This window comes from Bos indicus x Bos taurus, chromosome 6 (assembly GCF_003369695.1).
Source record: "Bos indicus x Bos taurus breed Angus x Brahman F1 hybrid chromosome 6, Bos_hybrid_MaternalHap_v2.0, whole genome shotgun sequence".
NCBI lineage: Eukaryota > Metazoa > Chordata > Mammalia > Artiodactyla > Bovidae > Bos > Bos indicus x Bos taurus.
The window spans coordinates 64763086-64786339 of NC_040081.1; the positions used below are offsets into that span (position 1 = coordinate 64763086).

Here is a 23254-nt window from a genome sequence, read left to right on the forward strand (position 1 = left end):
GTTCACCATATCTCTCTTGTCCTTCTGTGAAAAGACTCAGACACACTCAGAGGCTACTACTCCATGACTTGTCTATCAGAGTAAAGGCAACCTGAACAGAGCCACAGTTGACCTACAATGGACACGTGGCCTGAGTGAGAAATAAACATTTAGAATTGTAAGTCACTAAGATTTGGGAGTAGTTTATTACTAGAGTATATAATTTTATCCCTTTTGTAAGCTACTGAGACTTGGGGGGTCTCAGTATACAAATTATTATATATTATATTATATACTGTATTCTATTGTATACTGTATATATTATGTGCTGTATATTATATACTGTAATATATTATATTATATACTGTATTATATTATATACTATATATTACCACAGTATACAAATTTTATACTCCTGGTATATTAACAGATTTTTAATGTTCATTCATAATTATTTTGCTGTATTTAACTTAAAGAGTATATACTACTGAAATACAGTTACATGATTTCCTTCAAATAATTTATTTTCTCTCAATAAAAGGTATATATATGTACATAGATACATTCATTTATGAACTAAGGAGTCGAAAACACTGAAGTATTAGGAATCCGTGCTGGTATGTCCTCCAGCAAAATTTTATGAAATTAGAATTGCTGAGATATTGTCAATAACCAAAACTTTAGGGCATACATCTATCTTTAAAACCCGGTTTTATAAAAAATTTGATGGATAGAGAAGATCATTACACATATAAGAACTTGATTTTTCTTTGCAGTATGATTGTAGTCAAAAGGATGTTCCCAGAAAACATAAAAGCTTTGCCTAATTTTTAGGGCAACAAAATCTTTGTAATCCCAAAAGTACATGCTAACACTGATGTATATTTCCATTTTCCCAGAAAGCTCAGAGGTAATATGAAAATTTACCTCAAAGATATTACAAAGCTAACTTCCCTCACTTTTGGCAATAACAGAAAGGAATTTTCATTATATTAATAGCTTATTATTCTACATTTTCTTCTACATTTTCTAAATTGCCTTCAGAATATTAACTACTTTAATATTATATTGGTATTATTTTGTGGATTAAAAAACACTTGTAATAAGTTAAACATAGTTTGTATAGCATATCAATGTCTCACTGTCTTTCATAGGCTGGAAGATCTGTAACATTTACGTATGTCGAGTGAACATTCATTTGGGGGAAATAAGTAGTATTTTCTTAGGAAATTTCCCTGGGAATTTCTAGACTCATTCTCAAGCACTTCTTTTAAATAATGTGAATAAATATAATTTTATAATTACTGGAAATACATAGACTCCTCAGTATATAATTTTATAATTTGTTTATTTTAATGAGTGATGTTTTCATTTTTATTAACAACTGTTGAGGGCCAGTAATGCACCATTAAGTTCCTATTATGTTTTCAGAACTGTGTGTAAGGTTTCTTCCATATTATGTTATTTAACACAGAGTAGCCCTATTAAATAAATATTACTATTCCTATTTTACAAATGAGAAAAAATAGATATACAGAATTTCCAGGACCCACACTATTAAACAATAGAGGCAGAATTTGAAACAAGATTGATGTAGTTTGAAGGCTCATTTTCTCTTTGAAGTTTCCATGGTATCCTATCATTAAACAATCCAGTGTGGTTGAATTTTGAGTCTTCTAATTTATAAGAACACAACACTTGTGGTAAATAGTTAGCAAGTGCATTAGGATTGTGCATGTGTAGGATGCTTAGTCTCTGCCTTGAGTTCTGAGAAGTTAGAATGATAATTTCAAAGAATCACACATGCTCTCTCTGATGAAAAAGATTTTCTAACAGGTATGCTTAATCTTCAATCCAATGCTTTCATTCTTTTATAGCAGAAATAACAAGTGCTACAAACATGTTAACTACAGAAAACATAAAGACAAATAAAACTGTATTCCTGATCTAAATGATCTTCTTGTTATTGTTTAGTCACTAAGTCGTGTCCAATTTTTTGGAACCCCATGGACTGTAGCCCACCAGGCTCCTCTGTCCGTGAGATTTTCAAGGCGAGAATACCAGAGTGGGTTGCCATTTCATCCTCCAGGGGATCTTCCCAACCCAGGGATTGAACCTGAGTCTCCCACACTGGCAGGAAGATTCTTTATCACTGATCCACCAGGGAAACCCCTAAATGACATTATTTTCTATTAAAGGAGATAATTATTCAAACAATCGGGCTTCTGTGGTAGCTCAGCTGGTAGAGAATCTGCCTGCAATGCACTGCAGTATTCTTGGGCTTCCCTGTGGCTCAGACAGTAAAAATCTACATGTAACGCAAGAGATCTAGGTTCAATCCCTGGGTCAAGAAGATCCCCTGGAGGAGAGCATGGCAACCCACTCCAGTATTCTTGCCTGGAGAATCCCCATGGACAGAGGAGCTTGGGAGGTTATAGTCCATGGTGTCTCAAAGAGTCAGACATGACTGAGCAACCAAGCACAGCACAGCACATTCAAACAATACAGAAAACCATTATATACAAAGATGCTTATCACAGTGTTATGTATAGTAGCACAAACTTTAAACAGTAAGATCATGTTTAAGTAAATTATTATATGCCTATAGCGTCTAAATGGATTTATCCATTCAATTAGTGATTGTGAAGTGTCTTGTAAAAATATAAAATTATTTTCATAATTGAATGTTATATACAAAGTAACACATAATAATTTGCGTTTATCAAACCCTAGGTATAAAATAGCTAGAATATTTAACAAGAAAGTAGCAATATGAATATATTAAGTGTTCTATACTCATGGAGCTATAGAACATTTAATTTTTTCTGTATATTAATAGTATACTGCTATAATTTTGTACTATAAATACATGAAAAGCAGTTCATTTGACATTAATACCTACCTAAAAATGAACTGCCTCTTCCTATATACCAGATAATGCCCTGAAATAAATTTCTAATCATAAAAATTAAATAATTAAATAGAGGCTTTTATGGAGAGAAGTAGAGCTTTATACTCTGCCAGGAAAATGAATATGGCAGCCCTAAAATGTTGCCACTTGGCTTTCCTGGGATGGGAATATGGTTTACTGACAGCCTAGGTGCCAGTTCTCTGGACCAGCACTGTGTCTGCACCAGATCCAAGCTCCCCCGGGCAGCTTTCAGGCAATAACTCCACATTGTGGCAATGGTTGGAGAAGGTAATGGCATCCCACTCCAGTACTCTTGCCTGGAAAATCCCATGGACAGAAGAGCCTGGTGGACTGCAGTCCATAGGGTTACGAAGAGTCGGACACGACTGAGCAACTTCACTCTCACTTTTCACTTTCATGCATTGGAGAAGGAAATGGCAACCCATTCCAGTGTTCTTGCCTGGAGAATCCCAGGGATGGGGGAGCCTGATGGGCTGCCATCTATGGGGTCGCATAGAGTCGAACACGACTAAAGCGACTTAGCAGCAGCAGCAGTGGCAATGGTAGTACAGACCCATTCCTGCAGGACGAGGGACCTCTCTACAGGGCAACTTTGGCTGGATGAATCCAGAAGGCCTGACTGCCTTTGTTGAGAGGGCACCCTATTCTGAGACTCTTTTGAATCAAACATCTTCTTTGCTCTATACTTTCATAGGGGTCACATCTCCATTATTATCTGAAGGCTCTCTCTGCTTATTTCTACTTCCTCTCCTTTACCCTGCTGGGCATTTCTCTCAAAAATCTCTTACATGTCTAATCCCATTTTAGCATCTGCTTCTCTGAGGCTTTTGCTTCTCACATTCCTTAATTGACCCTTGTGATCAGTTACTAAAGAAAGTTTTTTGAGTCACCTGCATCAATATTGGGCTTCCCTGACAGCTCAGTTGGTAAAGAATCCATCTGCAATGCAGGAGACCCTATTTTGATTCCTGGATTGGGAAGATCCACTAGAAGGGATAGGCTACCCACTCCAGTATTTTTGGGCTTCCCTGTCGCTCAGTTGGTAAAGAATCAGTCTGTATTTATGTGTTACTAAGCTATTTTAATACATTTACAAGTCTGATTATAGTAAATATATAGTAAATTATTTGATGTAAAAATACTTTAATGAGTATATTACTCTTCCTAATACAATAAGTAAAAGTTTAAACTTATGATAACTAAGAGATAAGTATAGACAAGATATGTTAATGCATATAATCATGAAAGAGTTCATCTCTACAGCTAGAAATACTTATATATATAAAACAAGTCAATCAATCAATATAATTTTTCATAAATAGGGTAAACATTCATCAAGATTTGCCCAGGACAATCTTGATTTATACCTGTTGTCCTAGAATAATTATAAATAGTACCCTCTTTTACTCACAGAAAGCCTAATTTCAATTATAAATTGTATAGCCACCCTGTATATAGTTCATATAAAGTTGACTTCAATGCAGGTATCCTTGTTCTGACACCTGGGGAAGACCCTTCCATTAATCTGTTAAGACAGTGCAGATGAAACTCAAAAGCCAGGCCTCATCGGTAAACTGAGCTCATGACAAATTAGTGCTTTTTTATAAACATCAGATACATTTCCATAAGTCAACTGACAGATTCCAGGGAAGAAATATAATGTTCTAATGCTTCTAATTAGACTATATCTTAAAGTCAAAGCTTACAGGAGCTAACTTTTAAAGAGTATTTATAGGCACCGATTTGAATTTAAAAGTCAGAAAAAATAAAATTTTAAAAATTCAATTATTTTTCTTCTTTTTGCCTTTATATTCTCATCACATTTCTTTAGTATAGAGTTCTTTTTAGGGTAGTGATGCTGACTCATTTTCATTGTTCCTAAATGTTGGTAGGGAAGCAAAATAAGTAAGAGTGATAGATAACAATGTTACAGATTTGAACCTTCAGAGGTGAAATGACAGTCCACTCAATTCTGTGATTATCTAATAAGCACAAACAAATTTGGGACCCATCACTTAAGGCACTAGAGAGGAATGCTTTGGAAATCTGAAGAGGTAGAAGGGAAGCATGCCTAGAGTATTAAGTAAGTGTATTCCACCCTGTGCTTTCAGCCTATTCAGTGCTTAACTCTACCATAAATTAATCACACTGCATCTTATTCAACTACTTTATTTGTTTATGGTGCTCTATAAGCTCCTTGAAAGCCGGGGCTAAGCTTTTCAATATGAAAACATTGTTGCTTAGCCTGACATATAATGTACACAATAAAAAAATTAACTAAATAAATGAATAATAATGTAAAGAATATTAGAAATCATCTTGATGTTCATAGGTAAAATTATAGTGAATAAAGAAAATAAATAACTAAGAACTGTAAATATTGGTCTTAATCAGAGAATTCATTATTTGTTCAGTTCAGTACAGTCACTCAGTCATGTCCGAAACTTTGCAACTCCATGGACTGCAGCACACCAGGCTTCCCAGTCCATTACCAACTCCCGGAGCTTACTCAAACTCATGTCTACCATGTCGGTGATGCCATTCAACGATCTCATCCTCTGTTGTCCCCTTCTCCGCCTGCCTTCAATCTTTCCCAGCATCAGGGTCTTTTCCAATGAGTCGGTTCTTTGCATCAGGTGTCCAAAGTATTGGAGTTTCAGGTTCAGCATCAGTCCTTCCAATAAATATTCAGGACTGATTTCCTTTAGGATGGACTGGTTGGATCTCCTTGCAGTCCAAGGGACTCTCAAGAGTCTTCTCCAATACCACAGTTCAAAAGCATTAATTCTTTGGTGCTCAGCTTTCTTTAGAGTCCACCTCTCACATCCATACATGACTACTGGAAAAACCATACATTTGACTAGACGGACCTTTTTTGGTAAAGCAATGAAAAATGTCTCTGCTTTTTAATATGCTGTCTAGGTTGGTCATAGCTTCACTTCCATGGAGCAAACATCTTTTAATTTCATGGCTGCAGTCATTTTGCAGTGATTTTGGAGCCCCCCAAAATAAAGTCTGTCACTGTTTCCACTGTTTCCCCATCTATTTGCCATGAAGTGATGGGACTGGATGCCATGATCTTAGTTTTCTGAATTTTGAGTTTTAAGCCAACCTTTTCACTCTCCTTTTTCACTTTCATCAAGAGGCTCTTTAGTTCTTCTTTGCTTCTTGCCATAAGGGTGTCATCTGCATATCTGAGGTTATTGATATTTCTCCCAGAAATCTTGATTCCATCTTGTGCTTTTTCCAGGCCAGCATTTCACATGATGCACTCTGCATATATGTTAAATAAGCAGGGTGACAATATACAACCTGATGTACTCATTTCCTGATTTGGAAACAGTCTGTGGTTCCATGTCCAGTTCTAACTGTTGCTTCTTGACCTGCATACATTATTGTAATTTTTACCTAATATAAAATTAATTTTAAAAACACAGTAGCTTTCTCATCCTAGTACTAATCTATCATAAAGTTCAGAAAAAACAATTCAATACAATCTAAAAAATAATTATAAAAAATATAGCAAGAAAGGTGTACATCTTATGTGAGGAAACTAAAAAACTAATTGAAGCATATAAGAATAGAAAAAATAAATGCAAAGCAAATATTTTGGCTATAAAACAGTCACATTAATATATAATTCTCAAAATAGTTTATAAATCTAAGAAATCTATATTTTAAAAATTTTGTTGATGTATTGCAGAAACTAAACCAATATTATAAAGCAATTAGCCTTCAATTAAAAATAAATTAACAAAAAGAAAGCTTCCTATGTAAAATGTTAAAATCATTATACTGTAATTAATCCTCAATATGAGAATTACAAGAAATTTTTGAAAAATAGATTGTGAGATGAAATTTGCCTTGCCAGAATAAAGAGAAAAATAGTAAAGGTACTGTAATTAAAACCATATTGTGGTAATACATAAAGAAATCAGTGAGAACGAAATCAAACATTCAAAGTGATATACCAAATGTCCAGAAATTCTGTGTATGATAAATGTGACTAGTCAGCTTAGAAATGAGAGCATGAATAATTCAGTAAATGCCTGTTAAAACATTTAGAAAAAATAAATTACTACTTACATAATAAATTACTAATATACCCAGGTGGGGCTAGTGGTAAAGAACCCACCTGCCAATGCAGGAGAAACAAGAGATGTGGTTAGATCCCTGGATCTGGAAGATCCCTGTAGAAGGAAATGGCCACCCATTCCAGTATTCTTGCCTGGGAAATCCCATAGACAGAGGGGCCTGGAGGGCTATAGTCCATAGGGTCGCAAAGAGTCAGAAGCAACTGAAGCGACTCAGCATGCATACTAAATATCAAAATATAATAAAGTATAAAACAATTAAAGAAAATATCAAAAATATTTATTTTCTAACTTTTTGGGGTAAGGAGTTCTTTCTACACAACATGTTGTCAAACCAGGAGAATAAAAAAACTGACAAAAATAAATAAATTATGGAGGACATTAGACAGAATTCAGACAAAAACTAGAGATGAATGATAAAAACAAAGATATTTACAACATAACTTGTACAGGAATTTCAGAGGGAAGAGAAGACTAATAAATATATGAAATTATGCTGATATTTACTGGTAGCAAGGGAAAATAAGTTTAAACCATGGCAAATTTTAGCCATAACACTGGCAAAACATTAAAAGTTTTGGTACTAGTATATTCAGTACTAGCAATAATATAGATAAATGGCATTTTTATAACCATTTCTGTTCAGTCACTCAGTCATGTTTGACTCTTTGTGACCACATGGACTGACGCACACCAGGTTTCCCCATCCTTCACTATCTCCTGGAGTTTCCTCAAACTCAGGTCCATTGAGTTGATGATGCCATAAGTAGAATAAACTACTCTTAAGAACAAATTGGGTAACTTGGAAACACTGATGAAGTAATAAAATTAAAACACGAGAATCCCATGGACAGAGGAGCCTGTGCAGGCAATAGTGCATAGAGTTGGATGCACGGAGTCAAACATGACTAAAGTGACAACACACATGCAAGCACATGTGTATATATGAACACAGTGATAAAAAAGCCATGTTCCCCGGAAGAAAAACTATGACCAACCTAGACAGCATGTTCAAAAGCAGAGACATTACTCTGCCAACAAAGGTCTGTATAGTCAAAGCTATGGTTTTTCCAGTGGTCATGTATGGATGTGAGAGTTGGACCGTAAAGAAAGCTGAGCACCAAAGAATTGATGCTTTTGAACTGTGGTGTTGGAGAAGACTCTTGAGAGTCTCTTGGACTGAAAGAGACCAAACTAGTCAATCCTAAAAGAAATCAGTCCTAAATAGTCATTGGAAGGATTGATGGTGAAGCTGAAACTCCAGCACTTTGGCCACCTGATGCAAAGAAGTGATTCATTGGAAAAGACTCTGAAGCTGGGAAAGATTGAAGGCAGGAGGAGAAGGATGACAAAGGATGAGATGGTTGGATGGCATCACCAACTCAATGGACATGAGTTTGAGGAAGCTCTAGGAGTTGGTGCTGGACAGGAAAGCTGGGGTGCTGCAGTCCACAGGGTCGCAAAAAGTTGGGACACGACTGAGCAATTGAACTGAACTGAGATACATAGTCCCTCATTTTAATGATGATGTGGTATTCTATGTTACAGAAGTATCATAATTTATTCAGTTAGTCCGTAAACAGTGAAAAGGAACTAAAAAGCCTCTTGATAAAGGTGAAGGATGAGAGCAAAAAAGCCAGCTTAAAACTAAATATTAAAAAACTAAGATCACAGCATCTGGCTGTGATTCACTTCAGTCAGTTCAGTTCAGTCGCTCAGTTGTATCCGACTCTTTGCAACCACAGGAATCACAGCACAACAGGCCTCCCTGTCCATCACCAACTCCCAGAGTTCACTCAGACTCACGTCCATTGAGTCAGTGATGCCATCCAGCCATCTCATCCTCTGTCATCCCCTTCTTCTCCTTCCCCCAATCCATCCCAGCATCAGAGTCTTTTCCAATGAGTCAACTCTTTGCATGAGGTGGCCAAAGTACTGGAGTTTCAGCTTTAGCATCAGTCCTTCCAAAGAAATCCCAGGGCTGATCTCTTTCAGAATGGACTGGTTAGATCTCCTTGCAGTCCAAGGGACTCTCAAGAGTCTTCTCCAACACCACAGTTTAAAAGCATCAATTCTTCAGCGCTCAGCTTTCTTCACAGTCCAACTCTCACATCCATACATGACCACTGGAAAAACCATAGCCTTGACTAGACAGACTTTGTTGGCAAAGTAATGTCTCTGCTTTTGAATATGCTATCTAGGTTGGTCATAACTTTCCTTCCAAGGAGCAAGTGTCTCTTATTTCATGGCAAATAGAGGGGGAAAAGGTGGAAGTAGTGACAGATTTCTTCTTCCTGGGCTCTAAAATCACTGTGAATTGTGACTGCAGCCATGAAATCAGAAGACATTTTCTTCTTGACAGGAAAGCTATGACAAACCTAGACAGTGTGTTGAAAAGCAGAGACATTACTCTGCCGACAAAGACTGTAGTCAAGGCTATAGTCTTCCCAGTGGTCATGTATGGTTGTGAAAGCTGGACAGTAAAGAAGGCAGAGCAATGAAAAATTGATGCCTTTGAACTATGGTGCTGGAGAAGACTCTTGAGAGTCCCTTTGACAGCAAGGAGATCAAATCAGTCAATCTTAAGGGAAATCAACCCTGAATACTCATTGGAAGGACTGATGCTGAAGATGAAATTCCAGTATTTTGGTCATCTGATGCAAACAGCTGACCAATTGGGAAAGTTCCTGATGCTGGGAAAGACTGAGGACAGACAGAGAAGACAGCATCAGAGGATGAGATGGCTGGATGGAATCACCGATGCAATGGGCATGAATTTGGGCAAATTTTGGGAGATGGTGAGGGACAGGGAGGTCTGGCATGCTGAAATCCATGGGGCTGCAAAAATTCAGAATGACTGGGCTTCTGAACAACAACAACAACTACTAAGTATATATATAAATCTAGAAAAATATCTTTGATATTAGTTGTGTGACAAAAACAAGTGTTAGATTTCATTTGTAAAAAAAATGTACACACAAATGTGTATACACATACTTGTTTAAACTTACAGAAAAATCTGGAGGCATAGGCTTTAAATGGCTAAGTAATTTTGAGAAGTAGAAACGTAATAAGTATTATTCTATTATTATTAACATTACATGGTCAAAAACATTATGACACTAGGGGAAAAAGTTTTATTTTTTCCATGTACTTCAATAACATATAGGAGAAGGAAATGGCAACCCACTCCAGTATTCTTGCCTGGAGAATCCCAGGGAGAGAGGAGCCTGGTGGGCTGCTGTCTATGGGGTTGCACAGAGTCAGACACGACTGAAGAGACTTAGCAGCAGCAACAACATATATGTGTATCACTAAGAGATTATTTAAATTATTTAAGAAAATAAAGAAAAATAAATTCTAATTATTTGTGGTAAAAAACTTAAAATATTTTATGTCCACAGAATAGAATAGAAATTGGATTAAATATTAGTGATTCTACAATTTGAGATGTGGAATATTAGTCTAGAAGAAAAAATAAAATATGATATCTTCATCCACTGTGAACTTTATGTGACTTTCTTGATAAAGTAGGATACATAGAATCTGTCAAACTACATTAAGGTTAAGAAATTAATGACCATAGAGACTGCTTGGGCACACAGTGCTTCATTCTTAGTTTCAAAAAAGAGTATAACAAATTCCTAAATCTAGTAGAACATAATTTGATCTGATTAGACTAGATATAGGAATGTAGAGTTATAATAGTTAATAAGAAAAGGGAAAGACTCATATCAGAATATATTTTTTAAAAATTAATTAGTATAGTGACATATATTTAGAAAGAAAACAAAAAGAGAAAATTACAAAATAAAGCGGCTTATTTTTTCTTAACATCTTTGCTCATAGTTATGAAATTCTCATGGTTTAGTGATTGATCCAAAAATACTAATAATAAAACAATGTTTTATGCAAGTTTTTGGATTTTTTATTTGCTTTGTTTGACACACCAATTCTATTTTCTTGAAACAGAGTTTATAAAATTGTGAACCATGATTCCAAAGAATAATATTTAGGGGGGATTATAAATGTTTTTTGAGCCTGTTTCCAAGTGAATATTTTTTTGAGGAAGGGAAATAAACCATAATTTTCTTCAGTCTATTAAAAAATTACTGCTGGATTGAAAGTATATTAAAATGAACACCAAATTTTTCATTATTTCATTTTATATTCATAGAACACAACACAACACAACATAAATTAGACTTAGAAACAATATAACTCTTCATGACATTCACATTCTCTAAGTCTTTGATGCTCAGATAAATTATATAAGACTGCTAAAATTTTTGCAAAATTGAGGCATAATATTGAGGGTTATTAAATTATAAAAGATATGAAAAGATCTTTAAATGGAAGAAATAAGTGGGAATTTTTCTTCTGAATGCAAAAAGGTATACTTTTTCCTAAGTCTTGAGATCGTAAAGTAAGAGGTAAAATATTTTCACTGACATAAGTATCTTCTCAGAACTTTCACTTTAAAAGGGAGAGAATACAAATGAGTAGAACAGAAACAACAAAACACTCTCAACAACTACAGTTATGACAATCTGAAGGTTTTCAGAAAGAATTGTTACTAAGGAAATGACAGGAACAAATGTACACTCATAAGTCACCTGCACAGAGTAAGAAATCAGTTTAAAGAACACAGATGTCTGATTAAAACTTAATCTAACCAATAGAGCTACCTTGTTTCAGTCAATATGACTCTTTAGTAGAAAAGTAATCCTTGCTCAAAACCCTCTACTACATGTGTTGGAAAATTATTCTGATAGTTATACACATCTAGGATGACTGATGGAGAAGGCAATGGCACCCCACTCCAGTACTCTTGCCTGGAAAATCCCACGGACGGAGGAGCCTGGTAGGCTGCAGTCCATGAGGTTGCTAAGAGTCAGACACAACTGAGCGACTTCACTTTCACTTTTCACTTCCATGCATTGGAGAAGGAAATGGCAACCCACTCCAGCATTCTTCCTGGAGAATCCCAGGGACAGGGGAGCCTGGTGGGCTGCCATCTATGGGGTTGCACAGAATCGGACACAACTGAAGCGACTTAGCAGCAGCAATAGCAAGATGACTGAGAGGTGAATGACGTGCCTTTATTAAAGCAGTTCTCAAATTCTGCAAGCACGAATCATGGTCCTAGTAACATACCCAAAGATTAACTTGTTTTCCAGAACCCTATTGTCTTATAGTTAAGTAGCGAACCAAATCATACCCTGATCATAACAATGTTAAAATTTTATATTAAACCTAATTTTCTAATCATAAGCCTTCTGATATGCCCATCCACCTACAGGTTGAAGTTCAGGGTCTACGTTAACTTTCTTTCTATATCCCTGTGTTACTCAAAATATTTGTCTAAAAGTAAGGAGAAATGTTAAATCTCCAAATGGATTGTATTTAGGAGAAAAGGATTCCTACAGTTCAGAAATTTACTATTTAACTAAATTATATAGATTTTAACAGAATGTTAGAAAGTGAAAATCACTCAGTTGTGTCCAACTGTTTGTGACCCCATGGACTATACAGTCCATGGAATTTTCTAGGCCAGAATACTGGAGTGGGTAGCCCTTCTCCTCTCCAGGGTATCTTCCCTACCCAGGGATAGAACCCAGGTCTCCTGCATTGTGGGCAGATTCTTTACCAGCTGAGCCATAAAGGAAGCCCAAGAATACTAGAGTGGGTAGCCTTTCCCTTCTCCAGCAGATCTTCCCCACCCAGGAATTGAACCAGGGTCTCCTGCAGTACAGGAGGATTCTTTATCAACTGACCTGTCAGGGAAGCATTGCCATTTTAATGAAACACGTTAAATGATCAAAGTAAATAATATCCTGGGAATATAGTCTTCAAAAGGCTCACCAAAATGTGAGGCCATATCTCTGGCCACAGAATATAATGTTCTCTCTCTATGTATATTTTTTACTAACACTAACGCTGTCATATGAACTTATGCATATGACAGCTAAGAATATTAGTCTTTTCCTAGAGTTGCAACTGATGCCAGTCTCCTTGATATTTCCTTATAGCTCATCTAGAATTCTGAGGAAGAGTTATAGTATTTTACTGTTTTTGCTTTTATATTGACAGACCATCTCAACACTAACTACTAGAATTTAAGTCCACTGAAGATCATGGCATCCAGTCCCACCACTTCATGGGAAATAGATGGGGAAACAGTGGAAACAGTGTCAGACTTTATTTTTCTGGGCTCCAAAATCACTACAGATGGTGACTGCAGCCATGAAATTAAAAGACGCTTACTCCTTGGAAGGAAAGTTATGACCAACCTAGATAGCATATTCAAAAGCAGAGACATTACTTTGACAACAAAGGTTTGTCTAGTCAAGGCTATGGTTTTTTCTGGGGTCATGTATGGATGTGAGAGTTGGACTGTGAAGAAGGCTGAGCGCCGAAGAATTGATGCTTTTGAACTGTGGTGTTGGAGAAGACTCTTTAGAGTCCCTTGGACTGCAAGGAGATCCAACCAGTCCATTCTGAAAGAGATCAGCCCTGGGATCTCTTTGGAAGGACTGATGCTAAAGCTGAAACTCCAGTAGTTTAGCCACCTCATGCGAAGAGTTAACTCATTGGAAAAGACTCTGATGCTGGGAGGGATTGGGGGAAGGAGGAGAAGGGGACAACAGAGGATGAGATGGCTGGAAGGCATCACTGACTCGATGAATGTAAGTCTGAGTGAACTCCAGGAGTTGATGATGGACAGGGAGGCCTGGCGTGCTGCAATTCATGGGGTGGCAAAGAGTCAGACATGACTGAGTGACTGATCTGATCTGATCTGGGGGTGGGGCTGTGCCTTCTTTGTCCAGCACATATACTATCACATATATGTCCTGTCTACAATATACAAACACTACTAAAAGACTATGTCTTGCTTACCACTGTATCCCAATTCCCAGACTCTGATTAATAAATATTAGGGCTGAGTAAATATTTGTTGAATGAATGCTAATGTTTAATAACTGATTACAAAATTAATAGCTAAGACTCTTTCCTGAAACATGGGGCTTCAGTTGGCTAAACTATTTTAGTACCGATAGAATTAGATCCTGAGCTATTTAAAAAGAAGAAAACCATAGATTTCATCTCCTGCTAACAAGTTTCTGCTAAAAGTCTAATGATAAGGCATCCATTACTTTGTTAGAAGACTTTTGTATGGATGAAAATCTGTCTTCACATAGCTTTCACTACTTAGTTATGGATTGTTTATAACATCTATAATTAGTAAATTCAAGCATGATTTTCTCTGGCATCCTTAAGAATATAAGATGCCTCAATACAAGTTTCCTGAATTCCAAATTCTCACTTTTAATTCTTTATCCAGTGGGGGTTTTTTCTAGATCAAGAAGCCCAGTTTGTTGAAGTTTTTTTTTCCTAAAATAATTAATCCAGCACTGCACATAATATTCTAGATTATGTGTCAGGTACACAGTGGATAGTGTACCTACTGTGCTTCTCTCAATCACACTCAAGTGTCTCCTCCCCTCTCTTCTCTTCTCTCTGCTCCTCTCTTTTTCTCTACTTTCCCTTCCTCATCCTTTCCCTCCCTCCCTTGCTTTCCTCATCCACAGTTATGTTAATGGGTTTGATTTACATGGCATTTGTAATCTTAGAGGAAAGGTGATTAAAAATTCAGGTTCTGTGCAGAGAGCACACGGATCAGAGTCATGGATTCAGCATTATCAGCAAGATGATCTTTGCTGTTGTTTATTTAGCTGCTCTACTGTGTATTATTTTGGGCTTCCCTGATAGCTCAACTGGTAAAAAGAATCTGCCTGCAATGCGGAAGACCTGGGTTCATCTCTGGGTTGAGAAGATCCCCTGGAGAAGGGATAGGCTACCCACTTCAGTATCCTGGCCTGAAGAATTCCACGGACTATACAGTCCATGGGGCCGCAAAGAGTCAGACATGACTGAGTGACTTTCACTTTCTTTCTATGTATTATTTAGTACCTACTCTGTATTATTTAGGGGGGCCCCCAAATCACTGCAGATGGTTACTGCAGCCACAAAATTAAAAGACCCTTGTTCCTCGGAAGAAAAACTATGACCAACCTAGATAGCATATTAAAAAGCAAAGACATTATTTTTCAAACAAAGGTCTGTCTAGTCAGAGCTATGGTTTTTCCAGTAGTCATGTATGGATGTGAGAGATGGACCATAAATAAAGCTAAGCACTGAAGAATTGATGCTTTTGAACTGTGGTGTTGGAGAAGAAGTTTGAGAGTCCCTTAGACTGCAAGGAGATCCAACCAGTGAATCCTAAAGGAAATCAGTCCTGAATATTCATTGAAAGGACTGATGCTGAGGCTGAAACTCCAATCCTTTGTCCACCTGATGCAAAGAACTGACTCACTGGAAAAGTCTCTGATGCTGGGAAAGATTGAAGGCGGCAGGAGAAGAGGATGACAGGATGAGATGGTTGGATGGCTTCAACAACTCGATGGACATGAGTCTGAGAAAGCTCTGGGAATTGGTGTTGGACAGGGAATGGATGCAGGGTGTGCTGCAGTCCATGGGGTTGCAAAAAGATGGACATGACTAAGCGAATGAACTGAACTGAACTGAACTGAATTTAGCTATGTAGTTGTGTCAAACTCTTTTGTGAACCCATGGACTGTAGCTAGCCAGGCTTCTCTCTCCATGGGATTTTCCAAGCAAGAATACTGGAGTGGGTTGCTATTTCCTCCTTCAGGGGATCTTTCAGACACAGGATCCATCCTATGTCACCAGCATTGCAGGAGAATTGTTTACCACTGAGCTATCTGGCATCTTTAGTGAGTTCCTAAAAATTGATGTGCCCTGATTTTTCCATCTGTAAATTTGGGAGAATAATGGTATCTAATCTTTATTTTCCCTTCATGCTTGATTGTAGTTCCACTAAGTAACATTCTAGGTTGAACTGTCTCTTTATTTTGGAGACATTTCCCCCATGGTTTTCTGGTATTGTCAATGAGTAATCTTATGGTGTTCTAATTTTCTTGCCTTGACTGTGATATTTTCTATTAGTACCCTCCAGCCTTAAAAAATAAGCAGGGTAACAATATACAGCCTTGACATATTCCTTTTCCTATTTGGAACCAGTCTGTTGTTCCATGTCCAGTTCTAACTGTTGCTTCCTGACCTGCATACCAGTTTCTCAAGAGGCAGGTCAGGTGGTCTGGTATTCCCATCTCTCAGAATTTTCCACAGTTTATTGTGAGCCACACAGTCAAAGGCTTTGGCATAGTCAATAAAGCAGAAATAGATGTTTTTCTGGGACTCTCTTGCTTTTTACATGATCCAGAAGATGTTGGCAATTTGATCTCTGGTTCCTCTGCCTTTTCTAAAACCAGCTTGAACATCTGGAAGTTCATGGTTCACGTATTGCTGAAGCCTGGCTTGGAGAATTTTGAGCATTATGAAACTCCAATACTTTGGCCACCTCATGCAAACAGTTGACTCATTGGAAAAGACTCTGATGCTGGGAGGGATTGTGGGCAGGAGGAAAAGGGGATGACAGAGGATAAGATGGCAGGATGGCATCACCGACTCGATGGACATGAGTTTGAGTGAACTCCGAGAGCTGGTAACGGACAGGGAGGCCTGGCGTGCTGCAATTCATGGGGTCGCAAATAGTCAGACATGACTGAGCAACTGAACTGAACTGAACTGAACCTTAAAAATTTAGACCCCTCTGTTTATCTTTGGAGTTAAGGTATTTTTCCTTATTCTGACTACAAGATGTTTCCCTTTGAGTAATATCATAAATCTCAGCCTTAGCAGTGAGTATAACAGTAGTACTCATGTAAAACACTGGACACAAGTACTGTCCATATGTTTAGTACTCATGTCTAGTTTATTCACCACTGTAAACCAGCAAGTTGTACTGTGTAGAACATAGCTGGTATTCAGTAAATATTTGTTGAATGAAAGACTGATATTTCTCATAATTTAAAACTGAAAATGTGAAAGTGTTAGTCACTCAGTAGTGTCCTACTTTGTGATCCCATGAACTGTAGCCCATCAGGCTCCTGTCTGTTGAATTCTCCAGGCAACAATATTGGAGTGGATAGCCATTCCATTCTCCAGCGGATCTTCCCCACCCAGTCTCCTGAAATGCAGGTGGATTCTTTACCATCTCAGCCATCAGGGACGTTTCTGATGGCTTTATGGTATCTCTAATTCAAAAGAGATTTAATAATATGAAAAGTAGTTTCATAGTTCAGTTCATTTTAAGATATTTAATAATAATGCACAATAATTCAAAGAGCTTGACTTTAACTAGAATAAATAATTCTAGAGTTACTGTGATTCTGAGAATATCTGTTATGTCATTTGAGTTAAAAATTTAGGTGACATTACTTTGCACAAATTTTCTTTCTTGGTCTTGAAACAAGCTTGAAACGTAGATGTCATTTCTGCTTTTCACAAATGAGGACTCTGCTCAAAGATTTGTCTGAAATCACCCTAGTGGGAAGGGGTGTAGCTGAAACTAGTGTTATATCTAATGATCAGGTCCAGGATTCTCAGTTGGTAGCATGCATATATGTGAATTAATCTCTAGAGGCCTGTGGCTGTCATTTTATCATATTTTAATAATATCTCAAGAGCCGATTTTTTTTTTTTCAGTTTTCCACCCTGCTTTGCCTCCTCTTGTTTGGGACCCCATCGTCATTATTATTTTCTTATATAAATCTTAATCACCTGTATATAAATATATAACACCAGATATGTCTATTTCATTTTTAAATGAAAAATCAGACATTCCTTTTGCTGCTTAACCAAAAATGTGTCTCATACTATATAATGGGATAAAAGGGAAGAAGAGTATACTTGAAAGACTCTATAAATAGGGGATTTATTAATTATGCATTTGCATTTTAGCTTCAAAATTATTTTGTCTCTCATTTCTTCTTAAAATATCTAATTGTTATAGAACATTATTAGTCATTTTGTCTGTAAGTTTGCACCCATATTTTATTAGAGAATGAAGCAAAAAATCTAAATGTCTAAAGAAAAACCATGTATTATCATCTCCACAAAATATATTACTAAAATTATTTGAAAATAATATATTTTAAAAGCAATTATACTTGAATATTGTCATTTAGGCAAATGATTGCTATATTGTATGATTATTGATTTAAGAAATTGTTTTTAAAAATAAAAATGAGTTCTCTTCCTTGAGCTCTCTCAAAATATAACTTCTTAGTCAAAGCTCACTAAATTAGTTTAGAACAGCCAAAATCTCACACCACTTTTTCAATTCTTTTACAAAGTCTGATCAAAATGAGGTTGTTTTCAACATTACAAATAAGACAACTCAAGCTTGAGAAATTTTAACCAACTTGCCAAGATGCCACAGAGCCTCACTGAGAATAAAACACAGGAACTGTGACTTCAGGTTTTAGCTACAACAACAGGATCGGTTTTCATAATTCAGCAATATAAAAATCAATAAAATGTCTCTTCTTTATACTCTTGATGAAAACTAATGAGGAAACAAGCTACTATCTCTGATTAGATACAGAAAAATAATGGCTTCCAATTTGGTAAATTCCAAAATAGGTGACTTTGAAGATTTAATTTAGAAACTGGCATCAGACATCAAAATTCTTAGAAAGAACCATCTGTGGTTAGCTTTAGGAAGGTCTCACAAAAAAGGAAACAGCAAGAATAAAATATGAACATAAGTGGTTTATACATGTCTACATCAATTATCTTCAACTAAATATTAAAAGGATGAAAAGTTCATCACAACTGTAGCGACTTTGAAAAGTGAATACATACATTCTCATCATTAAGACCCCAAGAGCTAATTACAACAGCAACATATAGCTTTATTTTTTTTTTTACTATGTATTTATTCACTGGCCAGAAAAATTTATATTCTGTTTGGTACTATGATAAAATAATTCATCTACTTTAGCTGTTAACACATTTGTCTCTCTCTCACTTATCCATAATGGCAAAAAAAGTACATGACATTCCCAATTAAAATTTCCCTCTTGAAAACTCCTAAGAAAAGCCAATGACACGACTACTGAGTTATTTTCTTTCGGTTCAAATCTTGGACATACTGTATATGAAAACTTGAAGAAATCATAAATGATCTACTACTCTCCTTCATTTCCTAAATGAAGACACTGTGTTCAGAGAAATTAAGGACTCTTGACACATAGAATCATGTCTCCAGACTGCCAGAGTCCATCTCTGTCTACACTACCACAAAACTCTCTATTTCTGAGCAGCTTGAAAGAGAGTTCTGGAACCTTGATAATGCAAATATCCTCAAGAAGAAACTATATTATTTAAAACCAAACATCTCTTTAGAAAGACAGTATGCCCTTTAGTAAGCAGCTTGTCTATTAGGTTGCAAAAGAAACTTGCACTTGGAGTGATAAAGGAGCATACAGGTTGCTATTTTAGAAAACCACTGGGAAATCTGTTTTTACTTATGAGAACACAGATTCATTTGCAATATTATGAAGATGCAGGAGAGCACTGATATATGGCCTACCAAGGTATCTTTCATAATTTCATAATAGATTCAAAGAAATAAACCAATATGACACACTTAAATATAAGAAGTTATTAATTACGTAGTATGTTTGTGCCCATACAGAACATTTACGTTTCTAAGGGAAAACTAAAACCGTAATATTTAAAAAACAATGTCAAACATATTCTGGCAAGACTCGTATTACTTAGCATACTTTATTCTCTGTTTTTGGAGAGAAAATACAGTTGTTCTATAGGCCAGTAGTGGCAAAAAAAAAAAAAGCACTCTAGCTATATGCTAAAAATAATCATCATCATAATAAATTTTAGCAATGATGCAAGTAGTTATAAAGGCATGTTTCCATCTCTATAGTGATTACATTTTACTCTTGAGTTCTAAACACTGCCCCCCCCTTCCTTTTCTGTCATACACATGCGCGCGCGCGCGCACACACACACACACACACACGCACACATGCATTCCAGGACATTCACATCAACATAACACTTTCATTTACTTGTACACAGCCAATTAAAATAAAAATCATTCAAAACTGACTCAATAAATTATACACAATTAATTTCTAACAAATATAACACACTTGCCACCCTGATGGATTTTTTTAGCCATATTTATGATCTTTCTTGACTAAAACTTTGCTTATTTTTTTAGAATAACAAAAAAGAAAAGATAAGGGAAAGAGCAATATTAGTGTATAGAAAAGCATCATACATCCCATGCTGTGTAACAAGTTTCTAAAATAACTTTGTCTTTAAAATGAAGAATCATTCAGAAAGTTCATCAGTGGCATTCATTCACTAAATGCAGTTACAAAACCATTTCTCCTCCCCTCCCTACTTCCAGTAACTGAGTCTTTCCTAGTTTCCACTGCGCTTCAAGTCAAAACCAACTGAGCTAATTTCGGTGCTTCACACACAGGCTCATTTCATTCTAACAGAAAATGAGTAGATCTAATTAAAAAAAAAAAAAAAAACTGATGGTAAAATATCCCAAATGTGCCCGGGGAAAAGCAAATTATTTAACCCAGAATGATTTCTAAAGAGAAACGAGGAGGCAGTGGGTAGATAACAGAGAATAGTTTGAAGTCCTTGAATTTACTCACCAGTTTCCCAGATGCACGGTCAGTAACAGGAACATCAACCTCACCCCTCTCCTTTGATTCCACAAAAGAAAAGGGGAGAAGAGAAGAGCTTTCCAAGAACCCATGGGGATCGCTTTTTCTTAGTTCTCCAGCCAGGACTTTTCCTCCCACCTCAGCTGCAGACTGGTGAGTACAGAAAGGAGACTGTGGAAAGGCTGTACACCTCCCAACCAGGTAGGATGCGACTCCCAGCGGAATTGAGCAAAGCGAGCCAATCAGACCGAGAGGATGCTGGTAGAAATTAGCTGAAAAAAAGTTGGGCCAATCAACAGCCCAAGGAGGCGGAGCTTCCCCTACTAGAAATCGAGCCCAGTAGGGAAAAGGGCTCTTTTCTTCCTAAAAGAAAAACAAACCTCTTCTCCCTGGCAGCCTCAGAGAAACAGTTGAGTGGCTCCGACAGATTTCCCTCCCTAGGGAAAGGCGGCTTCCTTCTTTTCCCCTAGCCTTCCCTCCTGACCGACTCTATTTCGGGAGTCTCCTCTCCCGCGTTTGGATTCTGAATCTGTCTTCCAAGAGGGATCCGTGGGGAGCTTGCCATGCCTAATTGGTTTTCCCCAGGCTCGCGAAGGTTCTGCTAATTTTGGTAATTACTGTTGTTACTTTGCGAGGGGCGGTGTCTCATTTCTTTTCAGACCCAGCACCTGGCATAATGCCCCACACAAATATGTTCTCGGGAGGTGTTGAAATATATAACTGTATGAGTGAATGAGCCAGCTGGGTGCATTCCTCGTAATCACGTTTCCTACCCACCCCACTTCCGTTGCAGTTACAAGTGAGAGGATTTGCCTTCTCCTCGCTCTGGGCACCAAATGATACTAAGGAACAATACCAGGCAAAAATTATCTCATTTTACAAAAACATAAACAAAAATCCGATTTTAGAGAGATTATTTCAGTCCTAGGAGCTGTAGATCGAATACATGTGTAATCCTTGTTCTCCCCTTTGCGTTTGTTGAGCTCCAGTGTTTGGTACCTAACTTCAGAGGCTCTGCTTTGAGTTTGCAGCAGAGCCCAACAGTTGCTATGGCAACTAGAAAGCCTCTGGCAGCCTGAACAACTGTACAGGCTGACAGTGGTGGCGGTGGAAGCAGGCTCGCTCTGCCCAGCCATCTTCCTCCTCTATGCCCTCCCAGATCGCTGCTTCCTGCAAAACCCGTGGGGTTGGAGCCTTTGGCTGTGTCCTTAATCATCTCACAACTACCTGGAACTGACCAGATTCAAGGGTGAACTGCAATTTACCATGGAGTTACCTTAGAGTATTTGTCACCCCAGCAAATAGTTCAAGGTAGTGGTAACAATGTGTATAAGTATCTGTTGCTACCCTAGCTTCTGAAATCACTTAAAGGAACTGGATGGGGTAACAAGGTTACAGATATTTTCTTGCCCAGAATAACAGATGGTGAAAAAAAAAGGGCTTTTCTCCTCTCTCTTTGGTTCTCGTCTCTTTAGTCTTCTCTGAATATAGGTATTGACTTCCTTATTTTTCTTCTACCCATTAATTACTAAGCATTATTCTCTTTCATCAAACCACATTAGTCAAGGTACCTCATACTAAATAATTTGAATAACAATAGTTTCATTATAATAAATTTTGAGAAGAATTGAATACAGTTAAAGGTTGATTTCAAAAGGAATCTGGGTAGTAGTTGTTGTTGTTTTTCTGGCCAATTAAGAACGCACTTTGCATAGCTGTTTAACTGTTTCATTGGGTGTACACACTAATTCACTGCTCTGGTTAGCCAGCAAACTTAGGAATGAATTTATTAGAAGTATGTGGTGAATAACAAATACTTGTCTAGGTACTCTTTGCATTTTTCAAAGATTAGGTAAGTTTTCTGCATATAATCAATATGATATCAATTTAACAATATGATATTACATATATTTATACAACGGTAGTTGAAAGTTCTCCCATCAAAAATTTTACTCTTATTGTTCTAATGCATAACTGAAAGATGCTGAGAGCCATTACAAAATATTAATGGAGAGGAAAGGTGAAGGATATATCCTTAGGCTACTATACATTGTTTATTGTTGTAAAAGATAAAGGACTGGAATAATTTCCAAACTGGGAAATTTTCTGTATTTTCTGAAATACACATTTTTGCCAATTTGGGGCTGAAATATTTCAAATTTATTTAAATCCTTTCTTTCAAACAATGTCATGTGACTTTTTATTCCTATGTCTCTTCCTTTGATTTTTCTTTTCCTTTTTGTAACATTTGTCTTCTGGGAAAGGGATCCTATTCTGCTGTCATAGTTAATTATAACTCCCTGTAAACTATGTTAGAGGGATGTGTGCCCTCCAGAACCTGATTTTGTATATCAGCCATGTCTTGACCCTGACAGTCTGTCTCATTTGATTTACTGAATCAGTTGTGTGTGTGTGTGTGTGTGTGTGTGTGTGTGTGTGTGTGTACGTGCGGTGGGAGTTGGGGATGACACACAGTGTGAGCTCTGAAAAAAGCCAAGAAGGAAAACGGTGCTCATCAAACCAACCATAGTGTGTCATAGAGGAGCCTTATGGAGAAACAGATTAGGTGTTTTACACAAGTCTAGATTAGAAGGCCAGAAGCTGCTATA

The 23254-nt window shown here is 37.0% G+C and overlaps 1 protein-coding gene across 1 annotated transcript in view; it reads right to left on the minus strand.

Moving 5' to 3' along the window:
* GABRG1 (gamma-aminobutyric acid type A receptor gamma1 subunit) overlaps nucleotides 1-21200 on the minus strand; it is a 93894-nt gene extending 72694 nt beyond the window's left edge. Inside the window, exon 1 of the mRNA XM_027544411.1 lies at nucleotides 20634-21200. Within this exon, the coding sequence (XP_027400212.1) occupies nucleotides 20634-20737 (104 nt within the window). The 5' untranslated portion in view covers nucleotides 20738-21200. The remainder of the gene's footprint in view (nucleotides 1-20633) is intronic.
* Nucleotides 21201-23254: the final 2054 nt, after the last annotated feature.